The 22119-nt window shown below is 27.4% G+C and overlaps 1 protein-coding gene across 2 annotated transcripts in view; it reads right to left on the bottom strand.

The window, feature by feature from the left end:
• Positions 1 to 22119, bottom strand: part of nwk (nervous wreck) — a 275370-nt gene that overhangs the window by 195791 nt on the left and 57460 nt on the right. For both annotated transcript variants that reach the window (XM_067280045.1, XM_067280044.1), the window contains exons 12-16: positions 21820 to 21885; positions 17934 to 18038; positions 14061 to 14185; positions 6054 to 6180; positions 4923 to 5042 (exon numbers count right to left, since the gene is read on the bottom strand). In XM_067280045.1, coding sequence (XP_067136146.1) covers positions 4923 to 5042; positions 6054 to 6180; positions 14061 to 14185; positions 17934 to 18038; positions 21820 to 21885 — 543 coding nt within the window. The remainder of the gene's footprint in view (positions 1 to 4922; positions 5043 to 6053; positions 6181 to 14060; positions 14186 to 17933; positions 18039 to 21819; positions 21886 to 22119) is intronic.

The raw sequence follows: 22119 nt of genomic DNA, 5'->3' as shown, positions 1-22119 counted from the left end.
GTAATACTGTCATGCATTAAGAAAATTTGCAGGCTATCAAACACAAAGCTGTTAAAAATACATGCTTCAAAACAGGATAGAAATAACAATAGTAAGATATACAATGCTATATAATCTAAGAATGAGAAAGATTCAAGCCCATTGGTAAAAAGTCAAGGATTTACAAAATATCTTTAATATACAAATCCCAAGAAATGAAGACAAAATACATAGACAGCACATATTGAATCCTAGAAACATGACTTGTATCACATATGTGTAAAAACAGAAAAACTACAGCTTCACTGATTAGGTGGAAAGATAGAGAAGTTAAATAGAAAAAAGCAACAATAATACTCTTTACAGGAGCACTTCTGCTATGAACAGCTGAAAAATCTGTATAGCAACCAAATTAATGGAACACAAAGGATTAACATTAGATCTGTAGATTTTGCTTCTAAAATATATATAATAAAATCATTGATAAAATTTTAAGTAAGTTTGACATTTAACATGCTTATGACAAAAACTTTTATACCAATGTTTGACAAACCCTTACATGTGGCATTTAGAATGTTTTTTTAAAAAATGTATGCCATTTGTTCTGAATTGTATTCCATTTTGAATGGCCAAAAGTGACAAATTAGAACAAAATGTTATGAAGTAAAAATCTAAAGATAAAGCATAAAAGCTTTAAAAACATTGACAAGTAGTTTTAATTGACTCTACAGAGTGAGTTATATGTATTATTAGCTTATAAATATAAACACGGAGTTAATATGCATTTTAGCCACTAAGAAAACTACCTAAACATCTACATCTATTCAAATATCTTAAAATCCATACCCATGTATTCATCACATTCCCTTCACATTTATTTACTACATATTCGTCAACTCCTTGTCATAATAAATTCTTTAGCTTTTCTAACTAGAAAAACCTTAATAGTATGAAACACCAAAGGGATCTCATTCTATTAAAGTTCAGTATCATTTTAATAGTTTCCTCAGAAAAAGAGGGAGCTATCAAAAATGTTAACTTTTTAACAACTAGAGACATATAAAACTGATTTTTTTTGCAACAGTTATATAATTTTTAAATTTACAGAAAAAAAAAAAAAAATATCAATTGCCCTAATAATCATGTTTTACAATTGATAACAAATTTATAACAGATGTTCAAGTTCTATTTATATGACTTTTGATAAGAATATATAACAAATGCAAATCTGCTAATTCTGATATTGTTGAGTTTTTTCAATAAACTTTTACAATTTCCATCATCTTTTCAGACGATAAAAATTGTAAAAGTTTATTGAAGATATGAGGATGAAACTTAACTATTGATGACCTTTACGATACAAATCTTACATCATCTAATAATATATCTAACATTTATAACCATTTTAATAAATATTCCATTTAAATCTAAAACTGATAATTATAATAATGAAAATCATTATATATAAATAAGTTTTTGTATGTAAATTTAATTAAAAAATAACATCATCTTATGTGATACTTCTGAATTGTTATTAAATTTTTATATGAACTTCGATCATCTTTTATTTTGTCTTTACTTCTGAAATGAACCCATTTATAAAAATAAATGACATGTTACATTTTTGCTATAAAATTAGTTATTCCAACAATCTTTCAGCAACATTTAGTAAATAAAAGATGATATTGCATGAACATATGTCTGCCAAGTATTAAGTCCTATCACTTCCTTGACAAACATTAAGTTTATATTTTTCTATATTATTTTGAAAAATGTGATGAAATTAAGAGTTTATTCTGATTGAATGTTTTTAAATTTGCTGACCTAATTATTGCCAAAGAAGTCCAAGTAAACAAATCTTGCTAGGCCAATTATAACTACCAAAATAATTCATTAAGAGATCTGCAATTCAACTGCCAAAACTAATTAATGCTGGATTCACATTAGAAATGCCAGAAAGTGTTTCTTTACTAAAATTTCTAAGTATTCTGAAATATTTTATCACTGTTATATTTCATTCATTTTAAATACTTAAATCAAATAAATTTTTACATTACTAAATGTAAATATCTTCTACTGAAATGCAAATGTATTCTCATATATTTCAAAAAGAAATAAGAATTTATTTAAATTCTATTAATCAAAATTAGAAGCTTTCATTTGATAATGAAATGATTAATCTGCTTTTTATGACTTCTACGTTTACTTTTATTAGTTATATTATGAGTGTTCAAATAAGCTGTCATTTTTCTTAATACAAAATATGTATATACCTAATTAATGTCTTATTTTATATTCTGCCTATTGCCTATTTTATATGGTTTCTTAAACATTCAAATCTGTTTACTAATTGAAAAGTAAAATATGTAAACTAATTACAGAATTTTGTGTAATGAAATAGACTAAATAAATCAAATTAGCTTATATACTTGAATAAATATTGTATATCAAATATTATTTAGTTATCTTAATATGCAATTTAAGCATATCCAACTTGTAAAATATTTTCTTTTAAATCTTAACTAAAAAACACCAAGACCAAGCTAAATTTACTTCTTTTATCTATTATTTAAGAAGCTAAACTTAAAATTTATATAACTTTTGATAATAATATAAAAACTGATATAAGAAAATTTCATTTTTCCTCTATCATTAGGTTTTAGAAATAACAACTAATAATAATAAAACAAATTAATGTTTCACATATATCAGGTGCTATGTTAACTTTTTGATTATTATATTCAAATATTTAATTCAAGTTTTTCTATATCATTTATTGATTTTGTATTAAAAAATAAGTCATTATCATCATATATCAATTTTTTAAAAGATAATTTTATTAGTAATATGTATCTACCAGAAATATATTAATATATACAACATACTTTAAAATTAAAAAATAAGTATGAATAAATAAAATTTTTAACTCAATTATAAATAAAGTATATTAACAAAACCAACAGCTTTTCATTAAAATTTATATTTTAGAATATTTTTTATTATATTCAACATATTCATCAAAATGTCCATAATGAAATGTAAAATGTTTGTTTAATGAAATTGAACTGTATGGCATCATAATATTTACCAAATATATATACATTAAATTAGTTTTTCAGTATGTAATATCTAAAGCACAATAATAATTTTTATATTTTAAAATAAAATAATGTAATTCATATTACAGAAATGCAAATCTTTCCAAAATTACTTCTGATCTAATAAGGCATTTCTAAAAAGTTTTGAAATTTTCTGTAACCTACTACCTTGCAATTCTAGAAACATGAATATATTGCTATAATGATAAACCATCATAAAAATACAAAAATTTTAATATCGAATTACTCCCATATATTTGTATTTTCCAAATATTCTAATTACGTCAGTTAATACATTTATTATTACAACATATCTTTTCATTAAATTTTATCAATGTAAAATTAAAACTGCAGTTTCAATTTCTAAATGAAATTAATTTTTACGTATTAAATCTTTTTAATACCATTAAAACTTATTTATTTTTAAATACTAGGTAATGAGAACTTCCTATATAGCTTTACTTAACAATTTCAAACACAAAAAAAAAAAAAAAAAAAAAAATATATAATAATAATAATTGTATGCATCATTGTACTATTGTAAATAATTTAATTTTGCAAATTATCAAAATTATGTCTTAAATTACTAGTATTAAACTCCGTTATTAATCAATCAAATATACATATCTAGAACACATAAAAATTTCAACTATAAGAGATATTCAATCAAAAAGAGAAATTCTCACTTGAAATAGAAGCATTAGCTAAGTTTCTTCTAATATTTTCATTATAACTAAAACAATTATTTTTTAAAAAAAGACATTCTATACATGTTTATTGATAACAAGCTTACTATTTTAACAAAAATTTGAATTAAAATTTTTTAAAACATTTTCATTGCTAACTTTTAGCTTGCTAACAATAAAATTAATAAATAAATATTTCTAATAAGATAAATATGAATATCAGAGTTTTATAAACATAATCTGTTCATTTAATAAAAATAACTCTACTCAATAAATAAACAAGAAATTATGCATAAAATAATGGTAAATTTTATTATAAAGTGTTTTATTCATTTTACAAAGAGAGAATGCAAAAACGAGGAAAGTTTTTCTGGTTACAACAAATAAATATTTGTCGTAACAAGAAAAACTTAAATGATGAAGAAGTTCACTATAATAAATTAAAAAATGTATTTAAGTATAAAAAAATTTTAACTTTTTTACAGTTAATTTGAGAAAATAATATTCATGTGAACACAAACATTTATTAATAAAAATAAATACAGACTGTACAAAGATAAGAAAACTTTAATATTGCCCCATAAACAGATATGTATCAACTTCCACTACACAAAGTAAAAAAAAAAACAAAAAAACAATCAATCAAACATCCTAAAACTAATCAAGGTAAAATTCAAATAAACCAGAGGAAGAAAAGTTTACAAATTCAATTGGAAAGTCAAATTTCGCTAATATAGTATATAATATCTGGCAATAAATCAATTATTTGAGAAAAAGAGAAAAAATCACTAGCAGTATCATACATAGAACAATTACATATTTATTCTTTTAATCTGTTATCAATGATTATATCTGTTTTTCTAATAAGTTAAATAATAAAGTTTTGAATACATTAAATGCATAATTTTTAATTTTTAGTGATGTTTATATATATTTAATTCTTTCTGTAATACATAAATTTCAATGAAAACCATAGATAATTTTAAATTGAATTTTAAATATTGATAAATGCAATTCTGAGATTACTTTTGAAGATATATGAAATTTTTGGCACATGTAACTTTCATGGCACAAATATCTAATATATTTGTGCCATGTTATTTAACATTTATCAAATATTTAATTCATATTTTAAATGATTATTTTAAGTATTACATACCCTCTCTAAGTCTTGTCTCCAATGAACAAACATTTTCATTTTTGCATAATCTTTTTCATTTCTTCCTATGTTATTTAATTCATCTATTTTAGGCATTAATAGGGGTCTATTGAAATTTGCCTAAAATAATATAAAATAATCATATAATAAACAAAATTTACAAATCTGTCCAATATATATATATATATATAAAAGAACTTTGATATTGTAAATAAATAACAAATCTATTAACATAATTAACCATATTTCAGCCAATTCATTCTTATAATTTTTAACAATTTTCACATATATAGAGTATACATATATAACAATTTTTAAATATTTAATAAAAGAAAAAATTGAAAAACAAATATAAGTTTATAAAATAAAATATAAAATTTATATTTTAAGAACTCTGAACATAATGTCAGAAAAGAAGGTAAATTAATATAAAAACAACATTTAGTAAAAGTATGAATGTTAGATAAACATGCTCATGGTTGAATCACTTTATTAAGAGAGTACCACATTTTGATTCAAAAAATGAATGATAAAATAAAATTAATTAAAATTTATCTTACTGCATTATCATCACTATAGAGATAGAAAAATAGTGTTTATGAGTAAAGTAAAAACAGAAAATGTTGAACAGAGATTTATCACAATAGAGGGTAACATTCAATTAGGAGAAATTTTACATTAAGCTAATATGTATTGTGCAGGGAGCTAAATTTCTTCGTATTATATCAATAATTGCTGTATGAAGATATGACTGTAAATATGTGTATAAAATTTTTTAATTACAATTGTTTCTTTCATAAAAACAATAACAATATAAGCTTTTAAAGACACCTTAGAAATATGAATATCAACACTGTTGTTTTCAAATAAATCTAAATTTAATACTTAAAGACCTCTTTTACTTTCTAAAGTGCACAAACTTACATATTAGTCAATTATTTTGCAAAGTTTCTCAAAAAAAGAAGAAAAAAGAAACTACTTTCAAATCTGATAAATAAAGCTAAAAGTAAAACTGGTCAACTTATGCACTTTTCATAAATAAAAACATTTGTTAGTGGTTAAAAAAATAACAGAATAATCATTAAATTTAATTACTTTAATTGCTTCAATTAAATAAAACTTGCAACTTACCTTTCTCTTCAATTTCCAATACTGATAAACAAAATCAACAATTATCTTATCAACCTTAAGGCATTCAGCAATATTAACAACACTTATTCCATTGTAAAACTCTGATGTGTCAGATTTATACCTGAAACTTAATTTTAAATATTGATATAACATTTATTCAATACATAAAATACAACAATATAAAAATAATTTTCAAAATTCATTTAAAAATACTTAAATTTAATCAATCTGAAAAGAGAATTAAAGTTTATGCTTTAAACTAAGGTTTATTATAATTGAAATTACATAAGTTATCATAAATAAAACAGTAAAACTGTAACTTAAAATTTCAAAAATGAAATTCAAATACAGGAGTCAAGTGAAATTTTGTTTCCTTCCTATACTTTTTATAATTTCATTTTATGAATATTTACTTTTAATCTGATATCTAAAATAATTTCAATCATACTTTCCCTCTCTAGTCTCTAACATTAAATCTGCTTTATTCATATTTAATCTTTTCAATAATTTCTTGACACCTGTCTTTGTAATGTTTACTTCATTTATTTGAATGTGTATAGTAACAGTCAGTCTTTTATTCCAACTTTATCCTGTGATTGAAATAGCCACAAAGAATTTAATTCAAAGTTTGATAATTTGTTTGATTGAATTTCTTCTGATTTCTTTCAATATAAAATAGTTTTGCATGCGATATATTATTAAAAGTTAGAGGTATTTTGATGTTTAATTGAAAAAAATCAAATAAAATAATCTAACATAAGTTTGCATTTAAATATACTGTATATCAATTCCTATTTATCAAACTTTTGCATCTCAATATGTTCAAACAATGAAAACTCAATATGTATTTTAACAAAGTGCAAATAAAATATTTTTGTTAAGTTTAATTATTTTTTAAGTCTATATATCAAGATTTCATACATTTAGCAAATAATTCATTAATTAAAATTCATATCCTGTTTAGTGAATACCTCTTTTATTACCAAATGACTATTTTTTTTTTCAAATTCATTGTGGGTATAATTGGGGGCAGTTGGGTGGTGAAAAACAGAACACAATTTATCTAGTGCAACCCAATCATGAAAAATTCCTGAAGTTGCTCATCCCAGAATTGATCCAAAGTCCCCAGAGCAGTAGGATGTTGTCTCAACTACCTTGACCATCTGACCATAAAGTTTCTAACTTTGAAACCATCTTGAAGAATAAAAATATATATTCTACAGCTGGAACTTTTTAAAGGAAATGTGCAGAAGGTCAGTGCAATACACCTTGAATAATTTCAAAACTTTTGATTCCTTGAACATTTTTTACTTTATGTACTTTTCCTTTTAAATCTTCATAAAATAAGTAAACAAATATAATATGCATATTTTGCAAACATGTTGCCAGACTTGTGAAAAAACATTTGATTATTTTCTGAATCAGCAGACAATTTCTTTTTATGATGTAAAAACTAATTTCAACTTTCTGCACTGCAGTCTTAAATTGACTTAAAAATTCTGTTGTGTGTCAGTATTGTAGATACAACAGCAAAACTACACTGTTTGTATTTAGACTAAACCTGCTAGTTGTATTTTACCTTCACTGATTTATAAAGATAAACACAACCAGTTATACTTAATAATTATGCTTTGATAATCAACAACCAGCAATTTCTATTTAATGCTGTTAAAATATACAAATTTTGGACTTAGAATAATCAAGTTTTTAGATAAGTGTCTTGTCATTCTTCTCCAACTGTTCTTTAATTCCACTTTTCATTTCATTGTCTCTTGTTTCTTCTTAACAAACCTTGTATTTAGCGTGAGCGGCAGCTTGAGCTACTAAAAGTACAGCAGCTCTTTAGTTATAATAACTATCTCTGCTTATTTTTCCAAACTTTTACAGTATTGTTGCAATCATTACTGAATTTAACATACATCCATACTATGAAGCTCTTAAGTGTATTAAAGTTCATGCAGAAATTGAAAATCAAGAAAAGATAAAATTTCATCCATATCAGGAAGCTAAAATATAGATGAATTTTTGTTAGCATGAATGATAACTGTTATGGCCTAAAGCTTGAAGTGCAAAAGATAAAATTCAATAAAAGAACTTATATCTTCAATATGTTTTGTTATTCACTTTATTATAAATTAAATTATTGCTATAAGTTATTGTGATAAATTATAACATTATTATTAAACTTATATTTTAAATATTTTATTAAATGAAAACATTTACCATATTTACTCGCATATAAGACAAGGTTTTTATTTATTTTTCACTGCTTCAAAATCCTAGGTCATCCTGTATGCGCATGTGAGGGATCCTTTGCATTTTTGCAATAATTTTTGTGAACTGTGTATTCAAACTTTTTACTAGATGCTCACCCTCTGATGTTTAAAAGCAAAAGTATTTTATCTGGGTCATTTGAATCATCGTTGTGTATTGTCAGGAGTAGAGATGAATAGCAATAGGTAAAGCAATGCTTTTGTGAGTACCGCTGGGAGGTAAGAGGAAGTCAAACCTCCCTTTCTGGTAACAGGTCAATGACCTACTCACTTGTCACAGGATGGCTAAGTTTCTTTTTGTCGGTTACGCGAGTAGAGGAGAGAGAGGGGTAACAACAAGGCGTAGGCAACAGGCAAGTAATGACACCATTTAACAATAAAAAAAAAATTTATTAAAATCAACAAAACAGATGGCTACAATTCTAACTATAGGGAATTCCTACCTAGGTATCTAGCTCTCATATACGCATAGGGAGCCGAGAGAGAGTTTACAGTAATCTATAATCATACCTCTTAGAAGATCTCTGAGGATAATGTTGGAGGAGAAGTTTAAGGCACGCTCGTCCAAAGTTGTTCCAGTTCGGGGAAATAGGTATCCACGGGTGGCACTAGGTAAAAATTCACAACTGCGAGGATGAATAGTCTGAGGCTCGGCGATGTGTATGCTCAATTCTGATGACCAACAGCTCTCTCCCCGAGGGGGAGGGGAAAGTGGCTTTTATAACTTTGCTGTGGGAAGATATATAACGAGACCGATTGTTGGAGGTTAAAGTTGTTGTCGAGAGTAAAACAATTGACAGATTTGGACGGTAAGTGTAAACTTTATGTCATTACTGCGCGAGAATGTTTTCTTTTTAATAGGAAGAGTTATAAAGTTCCCATGAACTCTGTGGTTCATTTTATGAGTCATTGGGGGAGATAATGTAGAAAAATAGATAAAATTCTGGATTTCACACTTTTGAATTGAATTCCAAAATCATACAGGTGCCCGATAAAAGTTTTAATCCATTCCCACATGGCCTTTTTGTGCTCTCAGAAAGGTAAAGGGCTTTAAAAAAAAAATCCATTCCCATATGGAAAAAGATGATTATTTGAAAATCAGAATTTTGAGAAACTCTTAAGTATGGATTTGACTCTTAAGAATTGGCAAAAATAGTTTCCGATGGTCCAGCTTTACATGAACAAATTATGTTGTTGATTTTACAAAATTTTTTTTGAAGTTTTTATTGCCAGTAATTTTTGGGGGACAATGTGTGCATTTACGTGCATTTGATATTTTATTTGTGATTAAACGAAATAAAATTAGAATTGTATTAATAAATCTAATTTTCTTTTATTTTGTCACACCTCGTCCTATATGCAAGTAAATATGTTATATTCTTATATATTTTGTATTATATATAATGTAGTTTATCAAAAAAATTTTTTTCTGATGGTGCAAGATCACTTTTTGCTTTATCTACTAGTATTATAATCATCATTTTATTTGTATTTCAGGTGAGACTTTGTTACATTTATTTCCTCTATCTTATGTTCTGATCTCACACCATCTATTTTTATTGTATTTGTATTTTATCATTTTTCTAAGTTTAATTACTATTTATTACTTGTTTTATTTTTATATATATTATTTCTCCCATTATGTCTAACTATTCCACTTAAAATATTTATGCAAAACGTTTGTTTCATCAAAAATAAATGCTCTTATTGCTTGTCTGTATTATGTGATTCTTATGATTTTTATGTCTACTGAAAATTGGTTTACTTCTTTGACTTATGATATTGCTAATTTTATTTCTCTGTTGGGTTATTCACATATATGTTTAGAACATATTAATCAAAGAGGTGGAGGAATACTTATTATTTTCCCCATCATTAAAGTTTATAAAATTTTTGAATATATTTATTCCATTCTTATTTTCAAAATTCCTGATTATAAACTTATTTTATCCATTGTCTAAGCACCTCATCCAAAAAAAAATCTGTTTTTCAAATCCTTTACTCTTTCTTTCATTATTCCTTCATGTTTTAAATTCATAGTGTGTGGTGATTTTAATTTGACTAATGTTTACTGGAGTTTATTTTTTAAATTAAACTTTTTATTTTTTTAAATTTAACCCAGATAGTTTCTTTTCCATCAAGAGGGAATTCCTATCTGGACCTGGTTTTCATTAGTAACTCCTGTGCTACTGCCTACCTGACCAATGGTTTTCTGTCTGACCACATACCTATTGGCCTTGAAGTTCCTCCCTACTTAAATTTTGGTAAAATGAAGCATTTTCTTAATATACCCTTATGGTCCCAAATTAAGTGGAAAAAATTGCACCCACCTCTGTTTTGTGAATTGGCCTTACCTTGATTCTAACCTGATCAGTATTAATGCAAAATCTGACATTACTTATACAATTTTTTTTTTATCTACTATACATATTTATTTGCAATTTGTAAAATCGATATTTCAACACAAATAGTTTACTTATCATTTAAAAAGTATATAATTTACTTTGAAAATACTGGAACAAATGGAGAAAATCTGGTGACTACTGCAATTGTTACTTACACCATATCATCCAAAAAAAGTATTACTGTGAATGCAATATTTTTTTCCAAAACTATCTTAATAAAGTTGCAGCATCTGTTTCATCCAATCCCCGCACTTTTTGGTCTTTTATGCCAATTTTTCTAGAAGATTACCAAGTAAATTACTTCTTGTTCAGGATGATGTTTATAATGTGAACAGTAATTTTGGTTAATGTTACCTTAGGATCCAAAATGGCAGCCGGGGAAATTTTTTCCCTACTTCGGAGACTGCAACGAGGAAAAAATTTTTCCCTGGAGTCGAGACGTCGACGATGTGGGAATTTTTTCCCCATTCGGTTTCTACCCTGCGTTCAACGTTGCCGAGTATTCTGTAACCTCGAAACGGAGATGGTATTGTGTAAATTTGCAACGGTAGAGGGAGCCTTTTCGTGACGTCGTGCGAGAGTAAAATCGGCAAGAAATTCATAGGGGTGTTACGAACGAATATGGAAATGCATGATCTGCGACATGATTTCTGTTCATTTCTGGACAATTTTATGCAAATCAACTAGTTTCCTGTTGGAATCGTTTACTGCTGTGTTGCGACGAATTGCGTATTGGATTAATTGCTGTTTTTTTTTTCGTAACAATATTTCATTTGCACACAAATTGCTATCGGTGAATATTTATTATTATTAATTCCTCCAGTATTAGTAAGTATTGTTATTTCTTTTATTACAATTTAATCCTAAAAGTTAGAGAACCAAGTAATCAGAAATTAAGGAAAGACTGTGTTCTTTTCCTCTCCTTGCCTCCCCGCGTTTAGTTTATTACCAATTGTTCGATAATGACTAGTTTTGCCGATTTGAGTTGCAACGACAAATTTTGGTCGAGATGCACTTCCTGTGATTTCTACAAGTTAATGGAAGACGACTTTTCGGAGCTAGGTTTGCCTCCCTGTATCGATAACGCATCGAATTTTGCTGTAAAATTAAGCATACAGCCGACCAAGTCCGTTTGCATTCATTGCGATGAAGATAAGAAATGCTTCATATGTCAGGTGAACGACAGATCAGAAAACACTGTGAATTGGATCATTTGTAAATACGTGAATTCTGGCAGTACGATAATAACGGATGAATGGGAAGGATATATGCACATTGACGACATAGAAGGAGTAGCGGTCGAACATAGAACAGTCAACCATTCGAAAAATTTCGTCGACCCCCAAACAGGAGATCATACTCAGAATATCAAACAATTGAAAAGTGAGTAAAAAACTCCTCTTTTTGTTGTTTTTTATTGTTTATTTTGGTTAAAAAATCCGCGGAGTCTGCAGAGAAATTCAAGATGGCGGCCGGAACCGTGGCCATCTTGAATGCAGGGGAAAATTTTTTCCCCGTCGCAGTCTCCAAAGTAGGGAAAAATTTCCCCGGCCGCCATTTTGGATCCTAGGGTAACATTAACCGTAATTTAAAAAAAAAGATTTTCCACAATACTTCCTAATGTTATATTTTCTCCATTAGCCCCTCACTTCTATTCTTATAAGCTTGCCTTTTCTCTTAACAAAGTTCTTAATACCATAGATAATTCATATAACAACCCAGATCTAATTCTGTCAATTTTTTATAAATCCTTAAAACCAATATCTGCTGTTATTCGTTCCAGATTATTTTCCATTTTTGCTCAAAATAGTTTTGTCCCTAAACAATGGTTCTCTTCAAACATTACAGCTGTGCCTAAAAAAGACAAAAACTTTTTCCATCCCATTTCCATTTAATCTTCCATGTTGAAAGTTTTAAGCAATCTGTCTTTATTATCTATATAGATATTAGCCAGGTTTTTGATTCTGTAATTCCCAATCTCCTTCTCTCAATACTCAGAGATTACTTTGAAATTGATCCTGCCTTTCAATCCTGGCTTAATAATTAGTACCTCCTTTGTACCTATAAAATTATACTTGGCAATTTCAAATTTTTGGATTTCTCTTCCTTATGTGGAATACAGCAAGGATCCACCTTAAGCAGCTTATATTTTTCAACTTATTTAAACAATATACATGGTCATATTACTTTGCCTATTTTATTCTATGCTGATGATAAATTGATTAACAATGACCCTCATGTCCCACAGTCTAATCTACTCCATTTATCTTCCCTTTTAGAAAAAGCTAACCTAAAAATTAATTTACAAAAACTGTAGTCATGTGTTTTTTCACTCATTTGCAATCTTCAGTTGCCCACATTCTATATTTACAATAATCCCATAAAATATGTTAATTCTTATAATGACCTCAGGATATTTTTGATCCCAAACTTACTTTCAAAAAACATGTTGATAAGATTATTAAATCTCTAGCTATTTGTTGTGGAATTCTTTGGCATTTTTGCAAAACTATTTCTTCAAAAACATTCCATTTATTATGCCAATATTCACTCGAATATTGTCTGCCAACATGGGCTAGGGCTGCCTCTTCCCATTTACAAAAAATATTAAAAGAGTTAGATAAAATATTTCATATTCTAAATAAACCCTCTAATCTTCCTTTTACCACTAATGCTAATGTTGCTAGGTCCAGATTGGGAATTCCCGATTTTACCGAACATCTTAAATACTTTGACTGTTTACTTTTATACAAATACTTCCATGGTTCCATTCATTCAGATTGGCTGTGTCTAAGAGTTCCATCATAAGTTACTTGTAACCAAACTTGCTTATTTACCCCATCTCTTAAGCTTTCCATTTCCTTCAGATCGTTTTCCTATCAATCAGTTCAGAATATGGGCTTTGTGGAACAATCTCTACATAAAGATTTTCTTCATTTTAAATGCATTTGTAAATGGTTACTTTATAATATATAATCATTGTTTTTATTCATGTATATTTTTTATCATGTATTTTAATTGTTATCCTTTTTTTTTATTTTGTGTTTTAATCTTTTGTTATGGGCAGATTATTTTCGAAGGAGAGGATATCAATTGTCTTATAAATTTCCTTTTACCAATAAATGCAATAAATAAATACCGTATTTTACGGACTATAAGACGCACCTTAATTTATAAGCAATGTTTTTAAAAAATACCTATAAGACGCACCTAAATTTTGGAGGCAATTTTTCGAAGAAAAAAGTGCGTCTTATAGTCCGTAAAATACGGTAAATAAAATACATAATGGCAATAGTAAGTCTTATTAAAAATACATATTTAATACTAACTTAGATTTTCTTTCTCCACTTGACATAGTTAATTCCTTCTTTACTTTTCTATTACGTTTTTTTGGACTAGATTCTGATTCTGTATCAGAAATATCTTTCTGCTTGCTGTGTTTCCTACAGAAGGACTAATAAAATATTATTAGAAATCTATAAAATAAATAATAATAAATATATTTTCTATGTGCATCAAATAATTATAAAAAGCTTAGCTAAAGAAAATATAAAAGAACATTTATTGAAAGTTAAAATTGTATTAAATATTTTTCAACAACAAAGTTGATATGAAAAGTTTTATTCTACACGTATACACGACCTTAATGTAGCACATTCCTAAATAATTCCTCTCTCATAAAGTGTCAATAAGTACTTTGGAACAGATGTTCCTTATATATATTACTATAAGAATTTGAATTACGGTAAAATATAGAATATACATATATATCCTAAGATTTACCAAGCATCTTTGATAAAAGTCCAAAATAATTAAAAAACAGTTTTCATTTTGAAGTTTTACTAGTCAATGCTGGTAGATGTTACAATTGACCAAAGCTACACAGTAAAGTTAATATGGGTTTATTTTACAAGGGACAAGCATAAATAGAAAAAAGATCACGCTGTTTGTATATTTATTTATTTCTGCTTCTTATTTATGAGGCCTTTTTATTCAATCTCCGATGGTCCATAAAAAAAGACAAGTGTAAATAACGAAATGAATTTATTACCAAAAGTTAGGTACAACATGGTTACTTTTTGATATAATCATTGTGAAGATTGAGGCATTTGTCATATCTGTGGACAAGCTTTTCCATTCCCTTGTCATAGAATGTTGCTGCCAGTGAATTGAGATGGCCTTAACAATGTTGTCTTGAAGATCGTCATTAGTCTCAAACCTCTGCCCTGTTAGCCACGTTTTCAGTTCCAGTTCAAGAAAGAAATGAAAGTCTTCACACATTAAAAAGTTCCAAGCTGAGTGGAAGTCTTCTCCACCTTTAAACACCCAGCATACAGCCCTGATTTAGCGCTGAGTGACTTCCACCTCTTTCCTGAACAGAAAAAGTGGCTATGAAGGCAGAGGTTTGAGACTAATGACGATCTTCAAAACAATGTTAGGGCCCATCTCAATTCACTGGCGACAACGTTCTATGACAAGGGGACGGAAACGCTCGTCCACAGATATGACAAATGTCTCAATCTTCACAATGATTATGTCAAAAAGTACCTAACTTTTGGTAATAAATTCATTTTGTTATTTACACTTGTCTTTTTTTTTTTATGGACCATTGAAGATTAAAAGGAAAAATAGCCTACATACTTACATAAAAATTTAATTAACTGTGTAATATTGAAGGAAAAAAAACAAAAACAAACATGGAACACAGTCAAATTCCTCTATAGCTATATTTAGCAGAGCAAGAGAAATATATTGTTGTAAACAGATTTATTGTTATAGTGAGAGTTTTTAAAAGATATCCCTTTCTTCACCTAACATTGCTAGACTATAAATAGGGTTATTTGTATTAATACAAAGTTAGACAAAGTATATAAAAACTTATAGTATTATTAGTCTCTTCTAGTACAAGATTTAAGTGATTTTATTGCAGATTATTTTCCCCATTCTTGATGCAAATGCTTTTTGTAATTATTTTAATAAATAAGCCATTCTTTTAAAAGTGATATAAGTCCACTTTTCGAAAAAAATGAGTTAATGATAGTTTTAGCAAGGCATAAATGTCGTCTTCTTATATTTAACAAAATCAATGACATACTCATAAATTAACCCTTTCATGTGTGGGAACTGGGGGGGGAAGTAAAAGCTGCATGCTTTGACCCCACTTATTGGCACGGATCGGAGAGATCCGTCACTAGGTCAGTGGATGGCTGAAGTGAGTGGGGAGGGGGTGAGCAAGTGACCAATGTCCGGAATAACAGGAGACAGGTTTTAAAATACACAATACAATTATTTATGGAGACGCAAATATATACTATATACAAACCAAAAGATAAACAAATGCAGCGATAAACATTAGTCTAGCAGATTATGATCTAAGGTTATACTTTAAATTAAAATCTAGCGATAATCGTAAAATCTACCGATATAATAATAACCGTGTCTAATCGATGCGTCATGACAATACTAGCGCGGGTCAGCTAGTCATATAATAATGCGCGTTGATTCTATTTTCTATCTTAATTGTTCGAGAGAGAGAGTTTACAATAATAGTTTCATTCTAAATGAATACATCTAGATATGCCTAGCTCCCAGGTTATGCGGTGGATCTGTAGACACCAGCTGGTCGAGCTAAGTCGGAGGTGGACAGTCTGAGGTTAAGTCGGAGTTGGGCCGAAGGTGATCGTTGAGGACTATGGCAGGTAGACTCCTGTTGATGTCTGCCTCTGGCTTCTTAAGGCCGCTCGGAGGCCGAGATCGGACCCTTTTTTACATCAGTCAGAACAGATGCTGATTCACACATCAGGTGATGAGTGCACATATGACTAAGGATTGTTGATATCAACTGTCCCGAATCAAAGTTTCTATCTTTCCACGACTGGATGGAAGGGTTGGGAGGTTAAGCTTTTTGTTGGGACTTATATGATAACTGTCATTTTTATGTGAATCATGGACTTAGTCATAAGTGAAAAAGTTTAGTTCAAACCTCTTAAACCTTTCTCTACTCTCCATCGAGGGATTGGGATACGTCACCCAATAACCGGCCAAAAAGATGTCCGGATTCGTATACCTAAAACCTCAGTGGGAGGGGAGGAATTTTCCCAGACACCTGGGACATCTGGTGTAACCTGAGAAGGGCACTTCTCGTCATAATAAAAAGGGAAAACAAATGAGTTATCCTCTTGACCTCTTTGGAGAAAAGAGGGAAAGTAATTAACATCAGCGTGTAAAAATTCTAGATAGCGTGGGGAATCTCACACATGTTACTCCCATTATGTTATGGAAAAAAGTTTTTTAAAAATCACAGTAATAACTTGAGAGTATTCTTTGTATGCATAATCTGTGTTATAAGTGATAACTTCCATTTTTTAAAATCCAAATATTGTTCGTTATAAATGGGTTCGTTGTAGCTGGAAAAAAATAACATTGCTCTTATGATTTGTTTCATTTGTACTTTTAAATTGGTTCATTATAACTGAGAGTTTGTTATACGCAGGTTCGTTATAAGTGAACACTACTGTATTTCGAATTTTATCAAAGCAACTTGAGAAATCTTAGGATATGGTAAAAGTTAGGATTTATACATAAATCTTAGGATATATGTATAAATCCTAACTTTTACCAAGATTCAGACTTCTTACAGTAAATGTTTTTGAGATATTTTCAGTTTAGTGACAATTTCAGAGGGGAACAAATAATAGCATTAAATCAAAGTTCAACTGTATTTATATAATTTTAAATTGTCATAAAGATTAAAGAAACGGATAATAAAAAAGTATTAATTAGTATTAATAAATAAATCAGCTTATTTTTAAAATGTAATAAATTATTTTTTGTACCTAAGTATGACTATATTTTAATTTTGTTTAACTAATAAATTTCAGTTAATTTCACTTTCAATCAATTAATATTACTAATATATATATATTAATATTTATATATTAATAAACTAATATTTTATCATTCAGAATGGTGATCAAATATTTAAATTTTTTAGCTTATAATCAATTTGCAATATTAAAATATTAATTATTCAAAAAATTCAAAAATTATATCAATATATGATGTGCATCATCATTTCCTTACAATCTATGTAATATGATATGAAAATGATAGTGTTCACTAAATAACTTAATTAAAAATACAAATGAATGTACAGTACATAAAAATAAAAAAATGTACAGATTATAAGATATAATATTTACTTTTAATTTAATTCCATCTTCTTCAGTCTCACCAATAATAGCTTTCATTTCTAATCCATTCATAAAGGCACATGTCACATGATAAGCTATTTTACATGTTTTCACCTAGTCAAAAAAGTTTAAATATTTTTATTAAAAATTCTTAAATAAACTTTGAAATGTACTGTACCTGGTATTTAACAATAATAAAAAAAATTTTTAGTATTTGATTGCTTCTTGTTCTCTCTTTTGTTCTTTTGAATTAAGCACAAAATTGTTATGTAGAACTTACCATACAAACACTTTTTTTGGTGGAAAAAGTGTTTGTATGATAAGTTCTCCACAGCAATTTTGTGCTTAATTCCAAAGATGAAAAAATCAACAGAATTATTATGAAATCATCACAATGCCAACTGCAATTTTAATCATATTTTTAATTTATTCAATTTACATCGATGCTCTCAATTTTAGCCAGGTCTTGCCAGTCATCTATCTAACTCTATTCTGGAGAAAATACATGAATTGAAATGACATGACTTTCAGTCCAAACTATTATATCAGTGATACTTTTAGTTAATTAATTGTAAACCATGGAGTCATACAACTTACAAGTTAGTTAAAATTTTAAAAATTAAATATACATTATACAGTATAACAGTCATATGATAGGAATCAATTTACAAACAATTATTTTTATGCAATTGTACACACATATAAACCCAATTAGTTTTAATTAAAACCAGATGGCATATTGAATCATCAGGCTATAATAAGACTAAGATAATGTAATAAAGTAATTTGTCTAGAAGTAGACAGTTATGTTACCATCTTGAATTTATTTTAATAATTATAAAAAATTAATTTTAATTTAGTATTTCTGAAAGAAAAGAATTGGGCCAGAGCAGAACTCCTGCTTATTGTGCAGATATGTTGCCATTTAGACTAGTTGGAGCTCTGTAAGCAGGAGATATGAGTTTGAATCCCACTCCATGCCAAATCTTTTCTTCCAGAAATTCTAAATTAAAATTTATATAAATTTTATAATTATTAAAAGATGGTAACATAATTGCCTATCCTAGACAAATACTTTATATCTAATTAAAATGTTATTTTTGTATGTATATATATATATATATGTGTGTATGTGTGTGTGTGTGTGTGTGTGTGTGTGTGTGTGTACATACACACACATATCGGATTTGGCTGATGACATATATATGTTACAGTAAAAACCCGTTTTTAGTTAAAACGCATTTTAACTAGTTGAAACTAGTTTTTACTGGATGTCACTGTTATAACCCGTTTTGTCTAGTTAAAACTAGAATTTACTGCTGTACATGTTTTGATTTTAGATAAAACTAGTTTTAACTTTTAACATTAGTTAAAACTAATTTTAGCTACATAAATATGTTTGGGAGAAATAAATAAAGTGATGATTGGGATTAAAACATTTGTATTATTTAATACGATATTTATTGAAAATATTGGTCACACATCTGTGTTATTAACATTAATTAACCCTTTGTCCCTGAAGGCACCGATCGATTGGCACCCTGGCTTTTTAAGCAAAACTTCGAGGGTACAGATTCATCGTTACTTTGGTAAATATAGATTTTTGTAAAATTTATTAACAACAGATATAATCTCGTTCGATATGAAGTGAATAAAGTATAATAATTCATTATATTAGTTGATAGCAGTATAAAATTTTGATTTCAAACAAATGTTTGATATAATGTGCAATAATTTCACAACGAATAAACATACATGCATAAGTATTATATTGAATTGTACAAAACAATATTCTACGTCTTTCTGGCTCAGTGCCAGCAAACAACTATGTAACTAGACAATGTTAATTTTCACAAAATGTTACAAATTATCAAGTTTGTGTGTCAGTTTTGATATATATTATTTTTTTTCTTATAAATTTTTCTAATAAAATGTATTGAAAAATATCATATTTAAAAGTACAGATATTAATAAATGTAAGTGATTTTTTTCATATAGATACAATGATAATTTGATTTTTGGTGAATTTTTAAAATATCGCCTGACTGACCTATATTGCCTTAGGAGGGATCGCAAAATAAACGTAAACAAAATGTCGGGGAAAAGGGTTAAAGCGATATGAAATTCATCATACACTATAGGAACGTGTTAACTGAATGACCTTGGTCGAAACAGTTTTTACTAAGCCATTTTGTTAAAACCTGTTTTGTCTAGTTAAAACTAGTTTTAACTCAAATTCATTTTTGACTAGCAGTAAATTGTAGTTATAACAATGACATCCAGTAAAAACTAGTTTCAACTAGTTAAAATGCATTTTAACTAAAAACGGGCTTTTACTGTAACATATATATATAAATATATGTTACTGGCCAAACTAGTTCGTCCTAGGTTGAACTGATTTAGAATTATCATTCAAGTATATTAATGGTTAAAATAAAATTAAAAGGCAATCAATTAGATCAACAATATTTATTCAAACATAGTCTGCTTAATTATAAAAAATGGGGCTAATGTTACCCTAGGTATCAAAGGTGGCAGCTCTTCTCCTATTCCAGCAACCAGAAGACAAGGAACAGTGGGAATGCACGTTCTAACCTAACCTATTTTAATAAATTACCATAACTATTAGCAACAAAATTATTAGAATAGGTTAGGTTAGGTTAGGTTAGGTTAGAACCCACTGTTCCCTGTCTTCTGATCACTGGAATCGGAGACGAACCGCCATCTTCGATACCTAGGGTAACATTAACCAAAAATGGTATTGATTAGAAGTGACACAACACTTGTACAAAGCTATAAAATAAAAATAAGCTAATCAGTACTTATCAGTTTGTATTTTTTTTATTAAGCCATGCACTTTTAAAGGTAATTAACTTTTGAAAATATTTTCAAAAATTCAAACAAAATAATAAAAATAACTTTTAGAGTCAAACTAAAATTAAAAATGAACTTATTTGTGCTTCTTAGTGTAACACATAAAATATTTTTATCTTTTATTTATTTTTACAGGGTGTACTGTGGTGGCATTTTGAATTACACAAAATCATTTTTTTTTACACTGGCACCTACTTATAGTACATAAATCAGTTCGGCCTAGAACAAACTAATATATATATGTTTGTTTATATCTAATTATTAATTATTAATTACTAAGTGAATAAATATATATATGTATGTGTAATTATGATCAATTTACCTGTTGTTTGAACATAATGTAATTAAAAAAAAAAAATCTTGTTTCATCCCCAAGAAGTTGAAAATTACTTACTCGTATTTACAGTTAATGCTTTCTCTTAAATTACTTAAATAAATCAAAAGTTATTAAATTTTGGCTTTTATTATTCAAAACACTTTCAAATTAAATTAAATACAAAAATTCATTTTGGTATTTAATTCAACTGGGTTACATATATCTAAAATAAATTCCAGTGTTTCCATTTTATCATGTTTCAACATAAATTAATCATTTATTATAGGCAGCAAATGAAAATGAATTATTGTTTGGTGTTTGCTTTTGTAACAGTTTTAGTAAAATCTTATATTTATTAGCTGAATATTCTATGACGACATAATATTGATAATCTGTATTCAGAAATAAATTTCTGTGTATTAAAAATGTATTTATTTTTTAATTAAAGAAATTAATTTCACAACTATTTCTTTTGTAAAATTAATTTTGTTTTAATTAGTATAAAATAAATATTATAATTAACACTATTTATCCAATCTAAAACACAATTATGTGAAATGGTAGTTTTCAAAATATTAAATAAATGTTTATAATATTCACATTTTGCTACATAAATTATAACATTGAACATAAACTGCTTCTAAATTAAACAAAATATAAAACAAAATAAATTTACTGACTATTATGATAGTCTATTATACTTACAGAACATTGTATACATGCTCCATCTTTTTCTTTACAAAGAGAACATACAAGTGACCATCTACTGGCCTGTAAAAAGTTTTAACTGTAAAATATCATTCACATACAATAATAACAGATTAATGACAATTAAATTTACAATTCAATATTCCTTACATTTGAAGCCTGATTATACACTTTTAATATATTAGATTAATTTAATTTTAATTTTCTAATATATAAAGTATTAAAATTTAAATATTAATTGGGTATTTTCTCATTAAAGTTTAGAAAATTTGTATTTTCATTGAAATATATAAAATT

The sequence above is a fragment of the Centruroides vittatus genome, unplaced genomic scaffold (assembly GCF_030686945.1).
Source record: "Centruroides vittatus isolate TY-2023 unplaced genomic scaffold, ASM3068694v2 contig_880, whole genome shotgun sequence".
NCBI lineage: Eukaryota > Metazoa > Arthropoda > Arachnida > Scorpiones > Buthidae > Centruroides > Centruroides vittatus.
This window is presented reverse-complemented; position numbering and strand designations above follow the sequence as displayed.